At 40.9% G+C, this 13,671-nt stretch overlaps 1 protein-coding gene across 4 annotated transcripts in view; it reads left to right on the forward strand.

Moving 5' to 3' along the window:
* Positions 1–7,696: 7,696 nt before the first annotated feature.
* EML1 (EMAP like 1) overlaps positions 7,697–13,671 on the forward strand; it is a 107,675-nt gene continuing 101,700 nt past the window's right edge. For 2 of the 4 annotated variants that reach the window (XM_074825092.1, XM_074825095.1), the window contains exon 1: positions 7,698–7,834. In XM_074825092.1, the coding sequence (XP_074681193.1) occupies positions 7,708–7,834 (127 nt within the window). In that variant the 5' untranslated portion in view covers positions 7,698–7,707. Of the gene's footprint in view, positions 7,835–13,671 lie in introns of all 4 variants that reach the window. The other 2 variants (XM_074825091.1, XM_074825093.1) reach the window with 2 other exon arrangements.

Below are 13,671 nucleotides of genomic sequence, written 5' to 3' on the forward strand. Positions count from 1 at the left end.
CTAAGATCTGCATGTTTGGAAGAAAACTAAGGGATTGAATAGAAAGAAAAATGAAGTCGGCAGTTCTGAGGATCCATCACCATAGTATCAAACCACTGTTTACAAAACTTCTTTATGAAGAAGTTTCCACAGGCTCTTTCCTTCAGTTTTGGTTAAACTCAACATAGTCACTGCTCTGGATTTAAACTCCGCTCTGAAAGGCCTGTAATCTAAACATGGAAATATTTAAGTCATGGACTAAAACAAGAAAATGAAGCTGCACATTGTGATCCAGTGCCATGTGAGGACCCCTGGGCCAGTCCTGGTGGAGCTGCAAGAGCCCCATTGCATAGAGCAGCATCCAGGGAAAACCCTCCTGCAAGCCCCAGAGCTGCTGTCCTTGGATGAAAATCCTCATGCCATCCCCCGAGCTGCCATGCTGGCGGGGAAACCCACATGCAAGCCCCAGAACTGCCATCCCAGGGTGAAATCCTTGTGCAAGCCCCAGAGCTGCTGTCCCAGGAGCCCGAAGCTGGGCCAAAGCTAACAAGAGCTGCTGGCAGCCTGGCGAGCCAGGGCATAACGCGGCCCCATTGCATCTCTGCAGCTGCATTTCCAGAGCTGCCTGGGGCATCTGTGCGCTGTCCTCCCTCGTATGATGTAGGTGTGCTCCAGCCTGAAAGCAGCAGAAGAAAGCCCTATCTGTTTTCCGTGGCTGGGTTGTGTGAAATACAGTTCAGACCCTGGCACAAAGGGGGAAAAATTAGTTGGGTATTCAAACTTCACTCTGTTTTAATCTGGAATTATTAAGGACATTTATATTTTTAAACACAACATTTAACCTGACAGCGTCCCATTAAAATGCTTTATATAAGCTCATTAGAAGCTTCTGTGCTGTACCGTATTTATTGCAATTAGCAAATATTAGTGGATCAGCCGAACTGCAAGATATTTTTTCTGTCTTGCTTCTCTTTTGTTCCTCCATCTCCTGCCTGTCATAACCTAAGCATAGCCTAGATTAGATCCTTTCACACATCAGCCTTTCTGTCTGACAAGTCCTAAAGAAGGAGAAATAAAAAAAGGAAAAGGAATAGAAAATTAACCATTAAGAGCCTCTGAGAAATCAAAAGAGCTTCTTAGATTAAGTCCCTCACCAGTGTCAAGGCTAGCAGCAGTGCCAGTGGCATTAGTGGCACTAAGTCACTTAATTCCAATATGATTCAGAATCATTTGTAGCTATCGGCTTATTTAGAGTAAATCCTCTTCCTCCCAGGTCTTTTGTTTGCCATCTCTTGACAAGCTACGTTGCATATAAATTAACTTGTAAGATATGTGAAGGAGGGATATATTTCCATTTGTACTGAAGTTTCATGCATGCAAATGCTACTGTAGAAATACTAGTAATGAATAGTATTAATAGTTAATGAATCCAATCCTTATTTTGGTTTTGTTTTGGTTTTTTTGAGCTCTTACTCAGATATAAAATATGTGAAATGAAAGGGAGGTTTCCCTGAATAAGGACAGAGGCCCATTTTTAGAGATACTTAGACCTTGCTCCAGTCAGTGGCAAAGGGTGGCCCAGCTGGCCCAGGTCCCAACCTGGATCTCACAGGATGGCTGGAATTTAGCCTCTGAGGTCTTTCATTGTTTGTGAGTGAATCACAGACTGCTAAGCCACACCAAGCCCACAAAGAGCTTGGGTTCCCAGGAAGGAACAAAGATTTGGGTACCTGAGTCTCAAATCCTATCGTGTGCACTGGAGCTCCAATATAAGTGCTAGTTCAGACATTTCAGCCCAACTTGCCACTTCCGTATGTACCCACAAAGGCCTGAGTCCTGACATTGCTGAGCAGATAAGCACTGGTGCTTATCCTACAGCTTCTTGAGAGGATTCAAATCCTCTAGCAGAGGACATCTTAACTAACTGGGCTGGGATGCTGTAACCAGACAGTGTTGAGAAGCATTTAGGAAGTGGTGTCGAAATCAGTACTAGCCCCTCCACGACAGACCTCAGTCTTTTCCCTAGCAGTGCAATTGGCTCTGCAGGGGAAGGGCTGCTGGTCCTCTGCCAAGCTCCAGCCCTACTTGGCTTGTCGGCAGTGCTAGGCATTAATGCTCCTTCTGCTCTGCGTGCTAGCTTACGCTAACTGTGTTTGATGATAGCTGGAAAAAAGTCTGACTTTTATGAGGCTATCAGAGTTTTTTCTTTTTCTGGAAAGGGAGAGAATAAAGGTGCCCATGAAGCTCACTTATTCACTTAACAATTATATAAAAATGCGTACGATAATTATTTTCTTTATTTGCAAAGAACTTACTGCAGAAGTGCCAGACATGTGGAGCAGCAATCAGAGAAATTATTTTTCATTTACTGTAAACATCAAAACTGTTTTATGAGGTTCAGAGATCAGAGTTTAGAGAGTTCATTTGGGGGACTTAGGCAATAGAGGTACATGTTTAAAGGAGACCCATTCTGCAGCTATTAATAACCTGGATTTAAGAGCCCAATTCACAGTTGTTTTCTAGTTCTGTTCTTTTCTATTGGCGTTGCTTGGGTCTCTGTTTATTTTCCCAGCTGATGCCTTTTCCTCCTAATGCCCTCCAGTGGGACAGCCTGCTACACCACCACTTGGAAATCAGTCTCAGAGTGTATCTTGCAGGAGATGTACTCCAAGTGCTCACCACTGAATAAGCACAACCCCCCGAAGGCCATTAAATAGTGCTATGTGTCATTGCTACAAGCAGAAATTATCAGTTGCAAGATGCCTGGAGGTAGTTTGCAGTCCTCTCTGGAAATATTCACCCTGCGTCTGTCTTGTTCCTCATTCAAATATTTTCATTGATTTCAAGGAGCTCAACTTGGACTTACCGATAAGACTGAACTTAGGTTCCAAAAATCTCAAGATCTCATCTGTTATTCTTTTTTTAAATTGTTTGATCAAACATGCATTAACTGACAAGTGTATCTTTGTCCTGCTGTGTCTTGCACATACGTAATCTTTATGGCATGTACTAGTTGAACTGAAAAATATCATTGATACTTACTTCCATTGCCTTTCCAGGAATGGGTTTAGGACACAATCTTGAGATTAATTCCTTGACTGATAGTTAGGAGCATTAAGAGTGGGAGAAAGATAGGGTCAGATTACAGAAAAAGAGAAACACTAGCTGCAAAATCCACTATTACACAGAAGAGAGCAGAGTATCTCATGGATGAATTTATTAGTATTTCAAAGCTGGTCTGTTGGAGATGAAGCCAGTTACAGCACTACAAACTAGTCTGTATTCCAGTTATGTTAGCTGTGATCTTGAACTAGTTGGTTCACAGAAAATTTGAAAAGGAGGATAAATATTGTCTATAATCCCCATTGCCAAAGAAAATGTAAGCGGTATTATTTTCAGCTGCTTACTCATTCGGACAGAGCCACAGCACATGAGTCTTTTAGTGCTTTTTGGCTGCTGGGAGGCAGCGTCTTTCCTCTTCGAGCGTGGAACTGTGCGTGCCCAGCCCTTGAGGGAAAACAGGGATAAATCACAAGTTTGCTGATGTTGCCTTGCTAATGTGATGTGTGTAGTCTAAGCATGCACAGTATGGATCATGAACATGCTGTTAGAAGGGAAAGTGTTTGGGGAAACTTTTACAAATGAGAAGACAAATATGCTGGTATCTTGTCGTGCTCCAACAAGGACATGTAGTATTATGTGCAGACTAAAGAAATCACTACCTTTGTCAGTGGCAATGATGTTTCCTAACAAAGACAGACTGTCTTTACACAGAAAAATAAAAAAGGTGACTGCCAAATAATATCAGTGAATGCATCAAGAAAATACTATTTTGTTCGTAAAAAAAGTAATGACATTAAAATCTGGTTATGTGGCATGTATTAACTGAGGAGACTAAATATTTGGTAACTAAGTATCACTACCCAAAGGATTTATTTATTATTCCCCAGTTATCCTACTGTAACTTAAATACCTCACAAAATGACCCTTAGCAGCAAAAATTTTATTAGTTACCAGTGAGTCCCCACATCAAAAGAGAAAAGATGTCAAACATGACATCCCATTAGAAGAAAAAAACAAAGAAAGAGAGAAAAGAAAGAACCATTAATCACAGCATCCCAGATTCGTGTCCTCTGGAGTCAGTGTTTATGGGTACACCAAGGAGCGAGTGATGGTTTCAATCCCGGGAAAGGCCTGTTTCAGCCACATGTTGCTGAAGGGATGCTCTGGGGGAAAAACAGGTTTTGGCTCCTCTGTGTTTGGGGCTCACATCAGTAACATCGATATACACTCATTGCCCAGCTCTCTCGGCTAAACCACCTCTGATTTACCTGCCCTTCACATTGGAGCAGACATAAAGAAGCCCATACTGCAACTGAGGAAGCATCTCATTCCCTCATTCTTCCTAGGGGTTGTGAGTGACAGGTAGAACTTGCTTACAAAAAACATAGGATAGTTCCAGAAAAATAGTGATATTGTAACAGGTATTAAAAAATCCAACAGCTCCAAACAGAGCCTATTTCAGGTTCAAAACGCCTATCAATAAGCTCAGTTATACATTTATAAACAGCCACTCGCACTCCAAGGATGTCACCAAAGGGTCCAATTTAATTTTCTCCCAATCCATGGCAATTTACAGGATTGTGATTTAAATCCTGGTCATCACCCTGAGTGTGTATGATTGGGGGATGGGGAGCTAAATCACATGAAGCTTTCTTTCTCACATGAAGCCTTCTTTAGCTGTACCTCGAGAAGTCGTTCAGTGCAATTATTTATTACTTGCATAAATCAGAGCAATGCAAAGAAGTCTGCCACTGAAGTTTAACAGCATATTCCCGTTCCTGTTATTATTCTAACATATCTAACCTGAGAAAGGGATGATTCCTTGGCTTCGTTTCCTGGGTTTTTTTGTTTGGTTTTGTTTTTTTGTAATGCTATATGTTCCCAGGGAAATAATAGTGATTTATTTATGAAATTCCTAGTGTGAGAGGAAGTCATGCTTGGGTCTTGGTGCCATGGAGGGAGAAAAATAGACTTCCCTAATATATTTAGCTAAAGAAGGTATAACCCATAGGAAAACAGACTGAGCAAGACTGGAGAGACATTCACAAGCTGGCATGGGAGCTACTGAGCCAGAGACAGACTGTTTAGATAGAGGCGCTTATGGGCACTCCCCACCACCAAATGAATCACTGAGGGTTTAACTGGCTATTTTTAGCAGCAGTGCATACGTTTCTTTTGCCTTTTACCTCGAGAAAACTGTGAAGCATCGTATAGGAGCCACTAAAAATCCATATGGAGCAATGCTGGGCTTCCTTGTATGGATGGGGAGGGCTCAGAGTGCCCTTGTCTTGGCTGTGCAGCAGGGCCCACAGACATAGATATATATATATCTATGTGTGTATATATAAATGTGTGTGTGTGCGTGCACGTGTCCATGCAGAAGTAGTTCATTCTTCCAACCTATGTCCTCATGTGGTGGGTGGAATGGGCGTGCTCAGGCACCCTTTGTGCTGACACTCCTTGACTCCCATGCTTCCCCTCAGCTCAGGGAGATTGCGTCTTCTGATATCTTAATCATTGCTCTGGGCAAAATCCTTTGACTTCAGCTCTGGGGATCATGATTTAATCCAATAATTTAGCCCAATAATGGAAACCAGTGGGTAACACAATATTTGTTTTCATCATTATATTCACCATTCAGAAGTAACGGGCTGCAAACCCCTCATGATTTGTGGCAGGGTATTCCATTAACGCATCTATAAAAAAGCAAAGATGTCTCCATTGACAGCACTTAACAATTTTCTCTATTACTTTGATGACTATTCACTTTGAATGGAAAGTGCTTTTCCGCACCATTGAAGCATAGCTAGTGTATAACCTCCACGCACTTGGAAACGCTGAGGTGCTACAAGAAGGAATGCTTAAAAAAGCGCATCCGCTCTCCGGCACATGCTGCCCGACCTCAGACCCCATACAGCTCACTGCCTGCAGTACTGCTGGATCACACACAAATCGGGCCAAGATGTGCCCCATGGCATCGAGAGCAGAACAGATCTATTTCATCTGCCTTCCGGTTTTGCATGATTACCAAGTGGATTTTACAGTCAATTCCTTGTATGAAATTGGTAAAATCTACACAGGTCTAAGCTTGTTTCATAAGCTTTTATTAGCAGAAACAGTGTGTACTTGTCTGGTGGGGGGGGGTGATATAGAGGCTGTAAGTTGAGAGCCTGATGTTCAAATCCAACAGATCAGCATAAAGCCCTCAGGATATTATTCTTGCTGCAGTTACAAGTAACAGCTACCAGGAAAAAAAAGGGGTAGGAGACTGCCATGTAGTGAACAGAATTGTTTCTCTTCAGTTGTTTGTCTGAATACTGCAGGCAAGGATAAATAGTTGTTACTGTAAAGCTCTCAGTGACAAATTGAACCACATCTGTCCTTCTAGCTGCCTCTAGTTTTTCCTTATGGGAGGCACTGGTGTGTCATCAGTGTGGTCATTTTAAGTTTGGCACAAAAAAAGATCTTGATTTAAGAGTCTCCTTGTGTGACCTTTGCTTATATCCATAAGTGTTTCTCACACAAACAGCCCCAGTGATGTTGATGCTAATAGGTAGATGGTAGAGACGATTTCACTGTGACTGTTAGAGACTGGAGATGAGGAACAAAAGCTCCTTTCTCAGAGCTGCCCATCCATCTCGAATGCTCTGACTCAGTTCACCTCGTGTGGGACTGACTGCTTAGAAAAACCAACACTGCCGTCTTTTTACCACGTTTACAGGATCACAGCCTTAGGATACACAAAGCATTACTCACTTCAGCTGATTCCACTAATGCTGAAGACACAGGCTTGCACTTATTTTTTACAAGCTGTAGAAAAGGCTTCTGTATGAGAGGATTATGGCTACAATTTAGATGCTCAACATTTCCTAGTAGAAATATTTCAGAATGAAGCAATAGCATCATTAAGAGCTTACAATGCATCAGCATCTGCTTTATTTCTTCTGTTAAAGTCTCCCTAAAATTTTGTTTTCGTAAGGCTATGAAGAAAATCAAAACTAATTGTTTCTGTTCTTGATTTTTACAAAACTAGTTACTTAGGAAATAGAGGAAAAAACCCTCAGTCTCAGCTGTACAACATAATTAAACTATCAATGCAAAATGGCCATACAATGTCATTTCAGTGCAAGTGGTAAACTGGGCAGATTTCTGATTGCCCAGCATGTGCCTATCTGAGCATGCTTGTATACAAACACAAACTCAGTCTGGCATAAACTATATGGACTATGTTATCTTGCATCAAAGTATTTTCCCAGTTCTGTGTGTTTCCAAATGTATCTAATTTATGTTTTTCTGAGTATATAATGTGTGTTGCTCACAGCTCAAGCAGGTGTATCAGCTCTTCTCCTGCTTAAATCAGAGATGCTATTGGATAATTCAATGGATAGAAAAAGTACTTTTTCAGGTGGTGCCAGGATGGAAAAACAAGCAGTTTGACAAGTCCACACAAGGCATCCAACACAAGCCCAAACTACAAATTCTTTTATTGCAGGACGTGTACTCTCCCTTTCCAGTGACCTTGCCATTCTAAGCGGGTTCTTATGACATCACCTTAATGCTGTGGCTTAAAACCAGCTTAATTAATTTAGTGTCTATGCATTGCTGTCTGCTGCCATTGTAACCTTCACATAAATAAAAAGAAGATAAGGCACCCAGCTGCCTCTCATGCAGAGCCCTTTGAGTTCTGGACATAACTCACCAGCTGCTCCGGGGGCATTGCTGAGGAACATGAAGTCCATCCCCGAGGAGCCATCTCAGGCAGACCACAGTGGAGCATCAGAGTTCTGTGCAGGTCACTTGTTTCTTCCATTACTTAATTTCGCATTGTCGTTGACATGAGAATTACCTTGTATTTTATAACAGCTGGGATTTTAACTTCATCTACAAAGTAATTAATTTTCCTTAAGTGTGATGGTGGTTCGGTGTTAAGTAGTAAGTAGACAGGGTTACTGCAATGATGTTTTCTGTGGTCTGGATATGACACTGTAAGGTAGTGTCTGTTTCTGCATTGTCTGATTTTAAATATCATACTACAGCAAGAAAAATCGTTCTGACTCAGTGCTGAGCTCTGAAGGTCTCATAGACTTGTTTCTTTTTAAGTATTACCTGTTCATGGTGAGTGTTTTAGTGTGAGTTTAGAACAGAAAATAGCTTTCCTTTTTCTTTAGTGCAGTCTGGAAAGTAGACAGGTGGCAGTAAAAAAAATCTATAAACCTAAAGCAAGCTATACACCATTAACAGTTTAAGTTACTTTAATAAGAAAGGATTTGTTGCTTACTAGCTTGAGACTATACATAACTGTAATTTCAGTCAGTAAGGAAAAAAACAAGCAATCAAAATACCTGATTTTAAATATATTTCATTTTCCTAAGTAGTAGTCTTGTAGATCTTTTTATGTTACTCATTAGCTAACAAAAGTAATCCCCATCCTGACATCTAGCCAAGAAAATCCAGGATTTGAGTTCATGCAGAGACTAATCTATGTAGATTAAATAGTGGTATTGTCTTTCTCCCTGCATTGTACAGCTTGGCAGCATATCCCAAAACCAAAACCAGATTTAAAAGAGACGAATGTGTTGCATTTCTATCCAGCCCCAGAAATACCAGCTCTCCCATACCAGGGTACAGGGGTACAGGGACTGCTGTTTGCACATGGCAGTGACTTTGTGGTCTGCAGGTGTAATTCTGGGAGGTGCTGTCAGTGATTGCTGTACACTGCCAATGCCCTCAGCAGTCCTTCCCTTCGCAGTGCTCGATCCCACAAATCTGCCCGAGTCCAGCAATCATCATCACAGCAGCAAATGGTATCATTTGAATTATGCATGTACCAAACCTGGGCTCTGCAGAGCGAGAAGAGGTTCAAAAACCCTTCTGACGGCCCCATTGCTGTATTATATAGCATGTGGCTCATTAACTGTGAGCAGCTGAGACAGCCCAGGTAGAAAGATGCTTTTGGAGCTGGCTGCTTTGTTCAGAGAGGGCTTTACAAAAGTGTTACGCTTGCTCTTGTGGAATAGGCTCATGCACACTGAAGAGGGAGATCTGTTAAGGAGACAAGGCACTTCATCCCAGCACAAGCCAAGCATAGGGCTGTGTCGGACACCCAGGAGCTATTGAAAGACAGAAGTACAGTGAGACCTCTGAAGCTATCTGAAACTATCCAGCTGGGAGGTCAAATGCCAGGGTTTGTGGAAAAGCAGATATTTTTCCTTTCTAACAAAAATCTTTGAGAAAATCCTAGGTCATGTGTGGCCTGTAGTCTATAATAGATTGAACGAGGAATCCATCCTCATGGGTTCTTCTTTGTTCAGAATAAAGAGATAAGATAGCTAGTGGATAAATGATACTACTAATCATACTGTTGGAGTTAACATTGCCCAGCATGTGAGGGAAGGGAACCCCCAGCATGCCAGGCACCTAGGGGAGGTGGGGATGGTGGCTTTTTGTGGGTATCATGAAATTGTGCAGGGAACAGTAATGCTGGGTTGCCTCCTGCACGTGACCTGGTATTGACACTGAGCCATGCATGCAACCAGGCACTTCTCTGGCTTTTAGTGCATACTGATCTTCTCCCCCTGGCCATGTCATCTTCATGATGTTTTTCCATCTCCTTTAATCATATTAACCAGCTGTTCATGCTCTCAGGATGCTGACTCTGTAGGATGTACTTCAGACCTTGGTCTGTCTCGTCTTCATATTTACCCCCTCAACAGCTGTGTGCTCAAAGCAAGGGGTTTGTGTCTGGCTTGACTTGCTGGGGCACCTATATTCTGTTTTCTTTGAGACTGGCCCTTTTAGTCCCCTTGGACATGTTGTGGTGCACCTGTGTTCCCTTCAAAATGGGGCTCGAGGTGGTACCCTCCCTAGGGACATGGCAGGGACAGACCTGTACCATCTGATTTGGACTGGTATCATCTTCCAAAACATCTTAAGGGATGCTTGTCAGTAGAAATGAGTTTTTTACATCCCTCAGTGTAACACTGAGCACTGTGGGATGGTAGCAAGTGTTGAGCTGGTACCTCTGAAGAGGGCAAGGTGCCACCACAGCTGAAGCATCCGCTTCCTAGCAAGGACATGGTGAGGAGCTTATTTGCTGCTAGTTTGATGTAAATAGGAATTAAAATGGGTATGCGAAAACGACCACGAAGATTTCACATACTTACATGGAGTCTGTTCTTTTACTCTGATTTTAAGACGACATATCTCCGGTGATGTAAGCCAACTTTTTCATTTGTGTCGACAATCCATATATAGCACTAAATGTGTATGTGAGCCAATGAATAAATGTTTCCACTATTGTGTCCGCAGTCTGGAAAAAAGAACCTGGTAAACCTCTGAACAGCATCAAATACATTCAAACTAGAACATAAAAGGCTTTTCCATAAATACATGCATTTCAGGATGCCTGTTACTATTTTCTTAAAACAGAACCAGAGCTAATTGCTAACAAAAGCAGCAGTCGCCATACCAATCAAATGATCAGCAAACAGATAACACAGTGTTTACTGGACAAAGTCTGGGCATTGCTGTGCCCCACAGCACCTAGAAGTAGTTACTGTCACTACTTTTCTTGCTGTTATTCTCTAGGATCTTTCAGCTTTACTGCAACTGGAATTGTGAAGCAGTAATTACTATGAATATGCATACATCTCTCCTCATAAATTATTTCTGACACATGTGTTTTAAGTAGGGCAACAAAGATATATGAACTAGACAGGCTATAATAGTTTGTGGGGAGTTATTTTTTATGAAGCAACTTGGATTTGAATGTCAGGTATTTTTACTGTGGTATTCACTACAGCACTAAGTATTGATTTTGTCCCCCAAACACTAAATGTAATTTTCAATATAAGCTTTTTTGCATGAAGCTAATATTTGTGATGATGTGTTGGTTTCTATATTGTTTCTACAACAAACATTAGTTGCAGAAGATGAGATAAGGTACGTGTATCCAGCTCCTACTCTGGCCATACCAGAGCTGAAAGCATGAACTGGTTTACATTTACTGCACTTGTTTTACATAACTTTTGCACAGTTTTACATTTACTGTCTGGTTTTACATAGCCTTGTGCTCGCAGTACTGTGCTGCAGCTGTATTTGCGCATTAGAAAGACTGGATAAATGGTGACATGGTCACTACCCATTTTCCCTAACCACTAATGATAAAGATGGTCTATTTTTCAAAAGGAAAACTAGTATTAAGCTAGCTAGTCTACTGAAATACAACTGCCTATATTCAGAATTTTCTTTTTGTCTAGAAATTATAATGTTCAATATATTAGCTACTTATGAAAAAAGTGTATTTTTAGAATTTCTTCCTCTAATAATCACCAGATATGGTTGTCAGAAACAAACAGTGAGACAGAAACATTTCCATTTTGCAGTCTGAAAGGCCTTCTGGAAACATAGGCTTGTGTTGGAGCATTTCTCAGAATATTTCTTTAGATCCATCTGTCAAAGGAAGATATTAAAACGGACATTTTATCTTCTTATATATTATGGGCCTAATTTGACAGCTTTTTCTTAAGCCCATTTCCTGTTGTTTTCACTGCCCTTCTGAAACATAGATGATACCATGTATGAACACTCTCTGGTACATTTATTTCCTACTTTTGGCTGATGAAATTTTCCACATCACAATTTCTAAGCTTATGAGCATCGGTATTTAGAAGTACCAACTCCTAAGTGTATTTGTGCTGACGTACCATCGGCACCGACTCAGAAACATTTCTACCCCACTCCATCTTCTATATTCAAGTCACCCTGCCAAAATTCAAGTTTCTTTGATGTTCTGGTTAGGTGCTTACTCTATGTCTCTTTTTAGCATCCTTTGTCCATAGATGGATGAAGCAGTGTGTCATTACATTCCTAAAACATGCTCGGTCAACTCGGGTGGGAAGGAAGCTGGAAAGCCCTGTCCTGCAAAGCCTGACTTCTCTGCTGCAGTACGAGGCAGCATCATGACGTCCTCCCTACTGAATGGACCCATACTATCAGCCTTGAGCACATCACCTCATTTGAACTCCTACATTACATAAAATGAGGAAAGAGGTTTTAATTTATTCAAGAACATCCCCATGAAAGGAGTTTTAAGTTATTTCACAGATTATGAAATCTCAGCTGTGAAACTCTTATTCAGGCAGAATTATTGATTGGAATATCCCTATTACAGCTAGAATATTTTTTCTCCTAATAACAATGAAAAAGCTGCTATATATTATTACATTTTGAATGAGGGCTTCTATGCAGTAGGGTTTTAATGATCTCACTGTTGCCAAGTTTTGCTTTCAAAATCCCAGTGGAACATTTTTACCAGGCCTATTAGGTAATGCACACAACTTTTGGACACAAATTCACTATCTGCTATTCAATGTCCTCACGCTAGACCTTGCCAACGACACAGATGTTCTTTTTCCATAAATTCCATCAACCATGATCTGGAAGCCATAGCTCTCCGTTGTTCTGTTCATTTCTGCTTTGTATGCGTTTGTTATAGCTGGTCGTTGCCCTTTAACAAAAAAACTTTGTCTAATTTAGCTTCTTTTAAAAATCTAATTTCTGAGGCAAACAGAAGACAGATCATTCTCAGCTGAGGGCCAGTTTTGACCCTTTTGTAAGCATCAAGAACATCTTCAGTATTTAAGATGGAAAATTTTATATTGTTCCAACCAAAGAACGAGGAAATATTTTTTTCCAAATCTCAGAACATGTCAGTTATACAGATTTTGCAATACTTCCTTCTTATAGACTTATTTCTAATGGGATAGTTCATGTTTTGTCAGGCCAAAAGTGGAAGTTTTAAAATTTATGAATCTTTCAAGTGCTACTTTCCATAGGGTATTAACCACTTCGTGTTTTCCAAAGATTTGAAGATCCCAGGTCTATAATAAATATATTTGACTCCAAATCAGTTTCATGGAAGTCTTGCCCTAAGAAAAGACGTAAACCTTATCAGAGACTGAAATCTGGGCTGACTCTCCAATCCTCAAATAAATGATTGCCGTAGAGCATCCCAGTTGGGATGGGAGCCTGAGGGCACATCGGGGCTGCTGTCACTATTTAAGGCTCCTGCTGCGAACCTCTGCCGAGGAATGGCCAATTCATCTGTTTTAGTGGGTCCTTTGGTCATTCTTGTTCTATTGCCTTTCCTTCAGTATTGCTTAAGAAACAGTCCTGTACTAACCAGAAGATTAATGACATCACCTAATTGGTTTTGCTATCCTTAGAGATGATGGGCCAAATTAATCCCTGTTAGAGCTCCATTAATCTTTATGGATTTACACCCAAGATTAATTTGTCCCCATGATACTAATCACTTGCTGTGTGGTCTGTGGAAAATCACTTAACTTTGCATGTTGGTTTTCCATCTCTGCTGGAAAATGGGGGCAATAATTCTGAGTTCAGTGAAGACAAATGCTTCAAACACTCCTAGGATTGGTTAAAATGGAAGACACTTTCTAATAAAATGCACATTCTAATTCTGAATGTTAGTTTCAGTTTGCACTTGTTTTCTTGCTTCTTAGTGAAGCTGGATAGAAATGTTTCCCTATGAGGGTATGGATGTACTTGGTATTTATATCAAGTAAAGTCTTGGTAGTGTAGAGCTTGGTGGGAATTTACATGCTGATT

Source organism: Strix aluco, chromosome 4, assembly GCF_031877795.1.
Source record: "Strix aluco isolate bStrAlu1 chromosome 4, bStrAlu1.hap1, whole genome shotgun sequence".
NCBI classification, from domain to species: domain Eukaryota; kingdom Metazoa; phylum Chordata; class Aves; order Strigiformes; family Strigidae; genus Strix; species Strix aluco.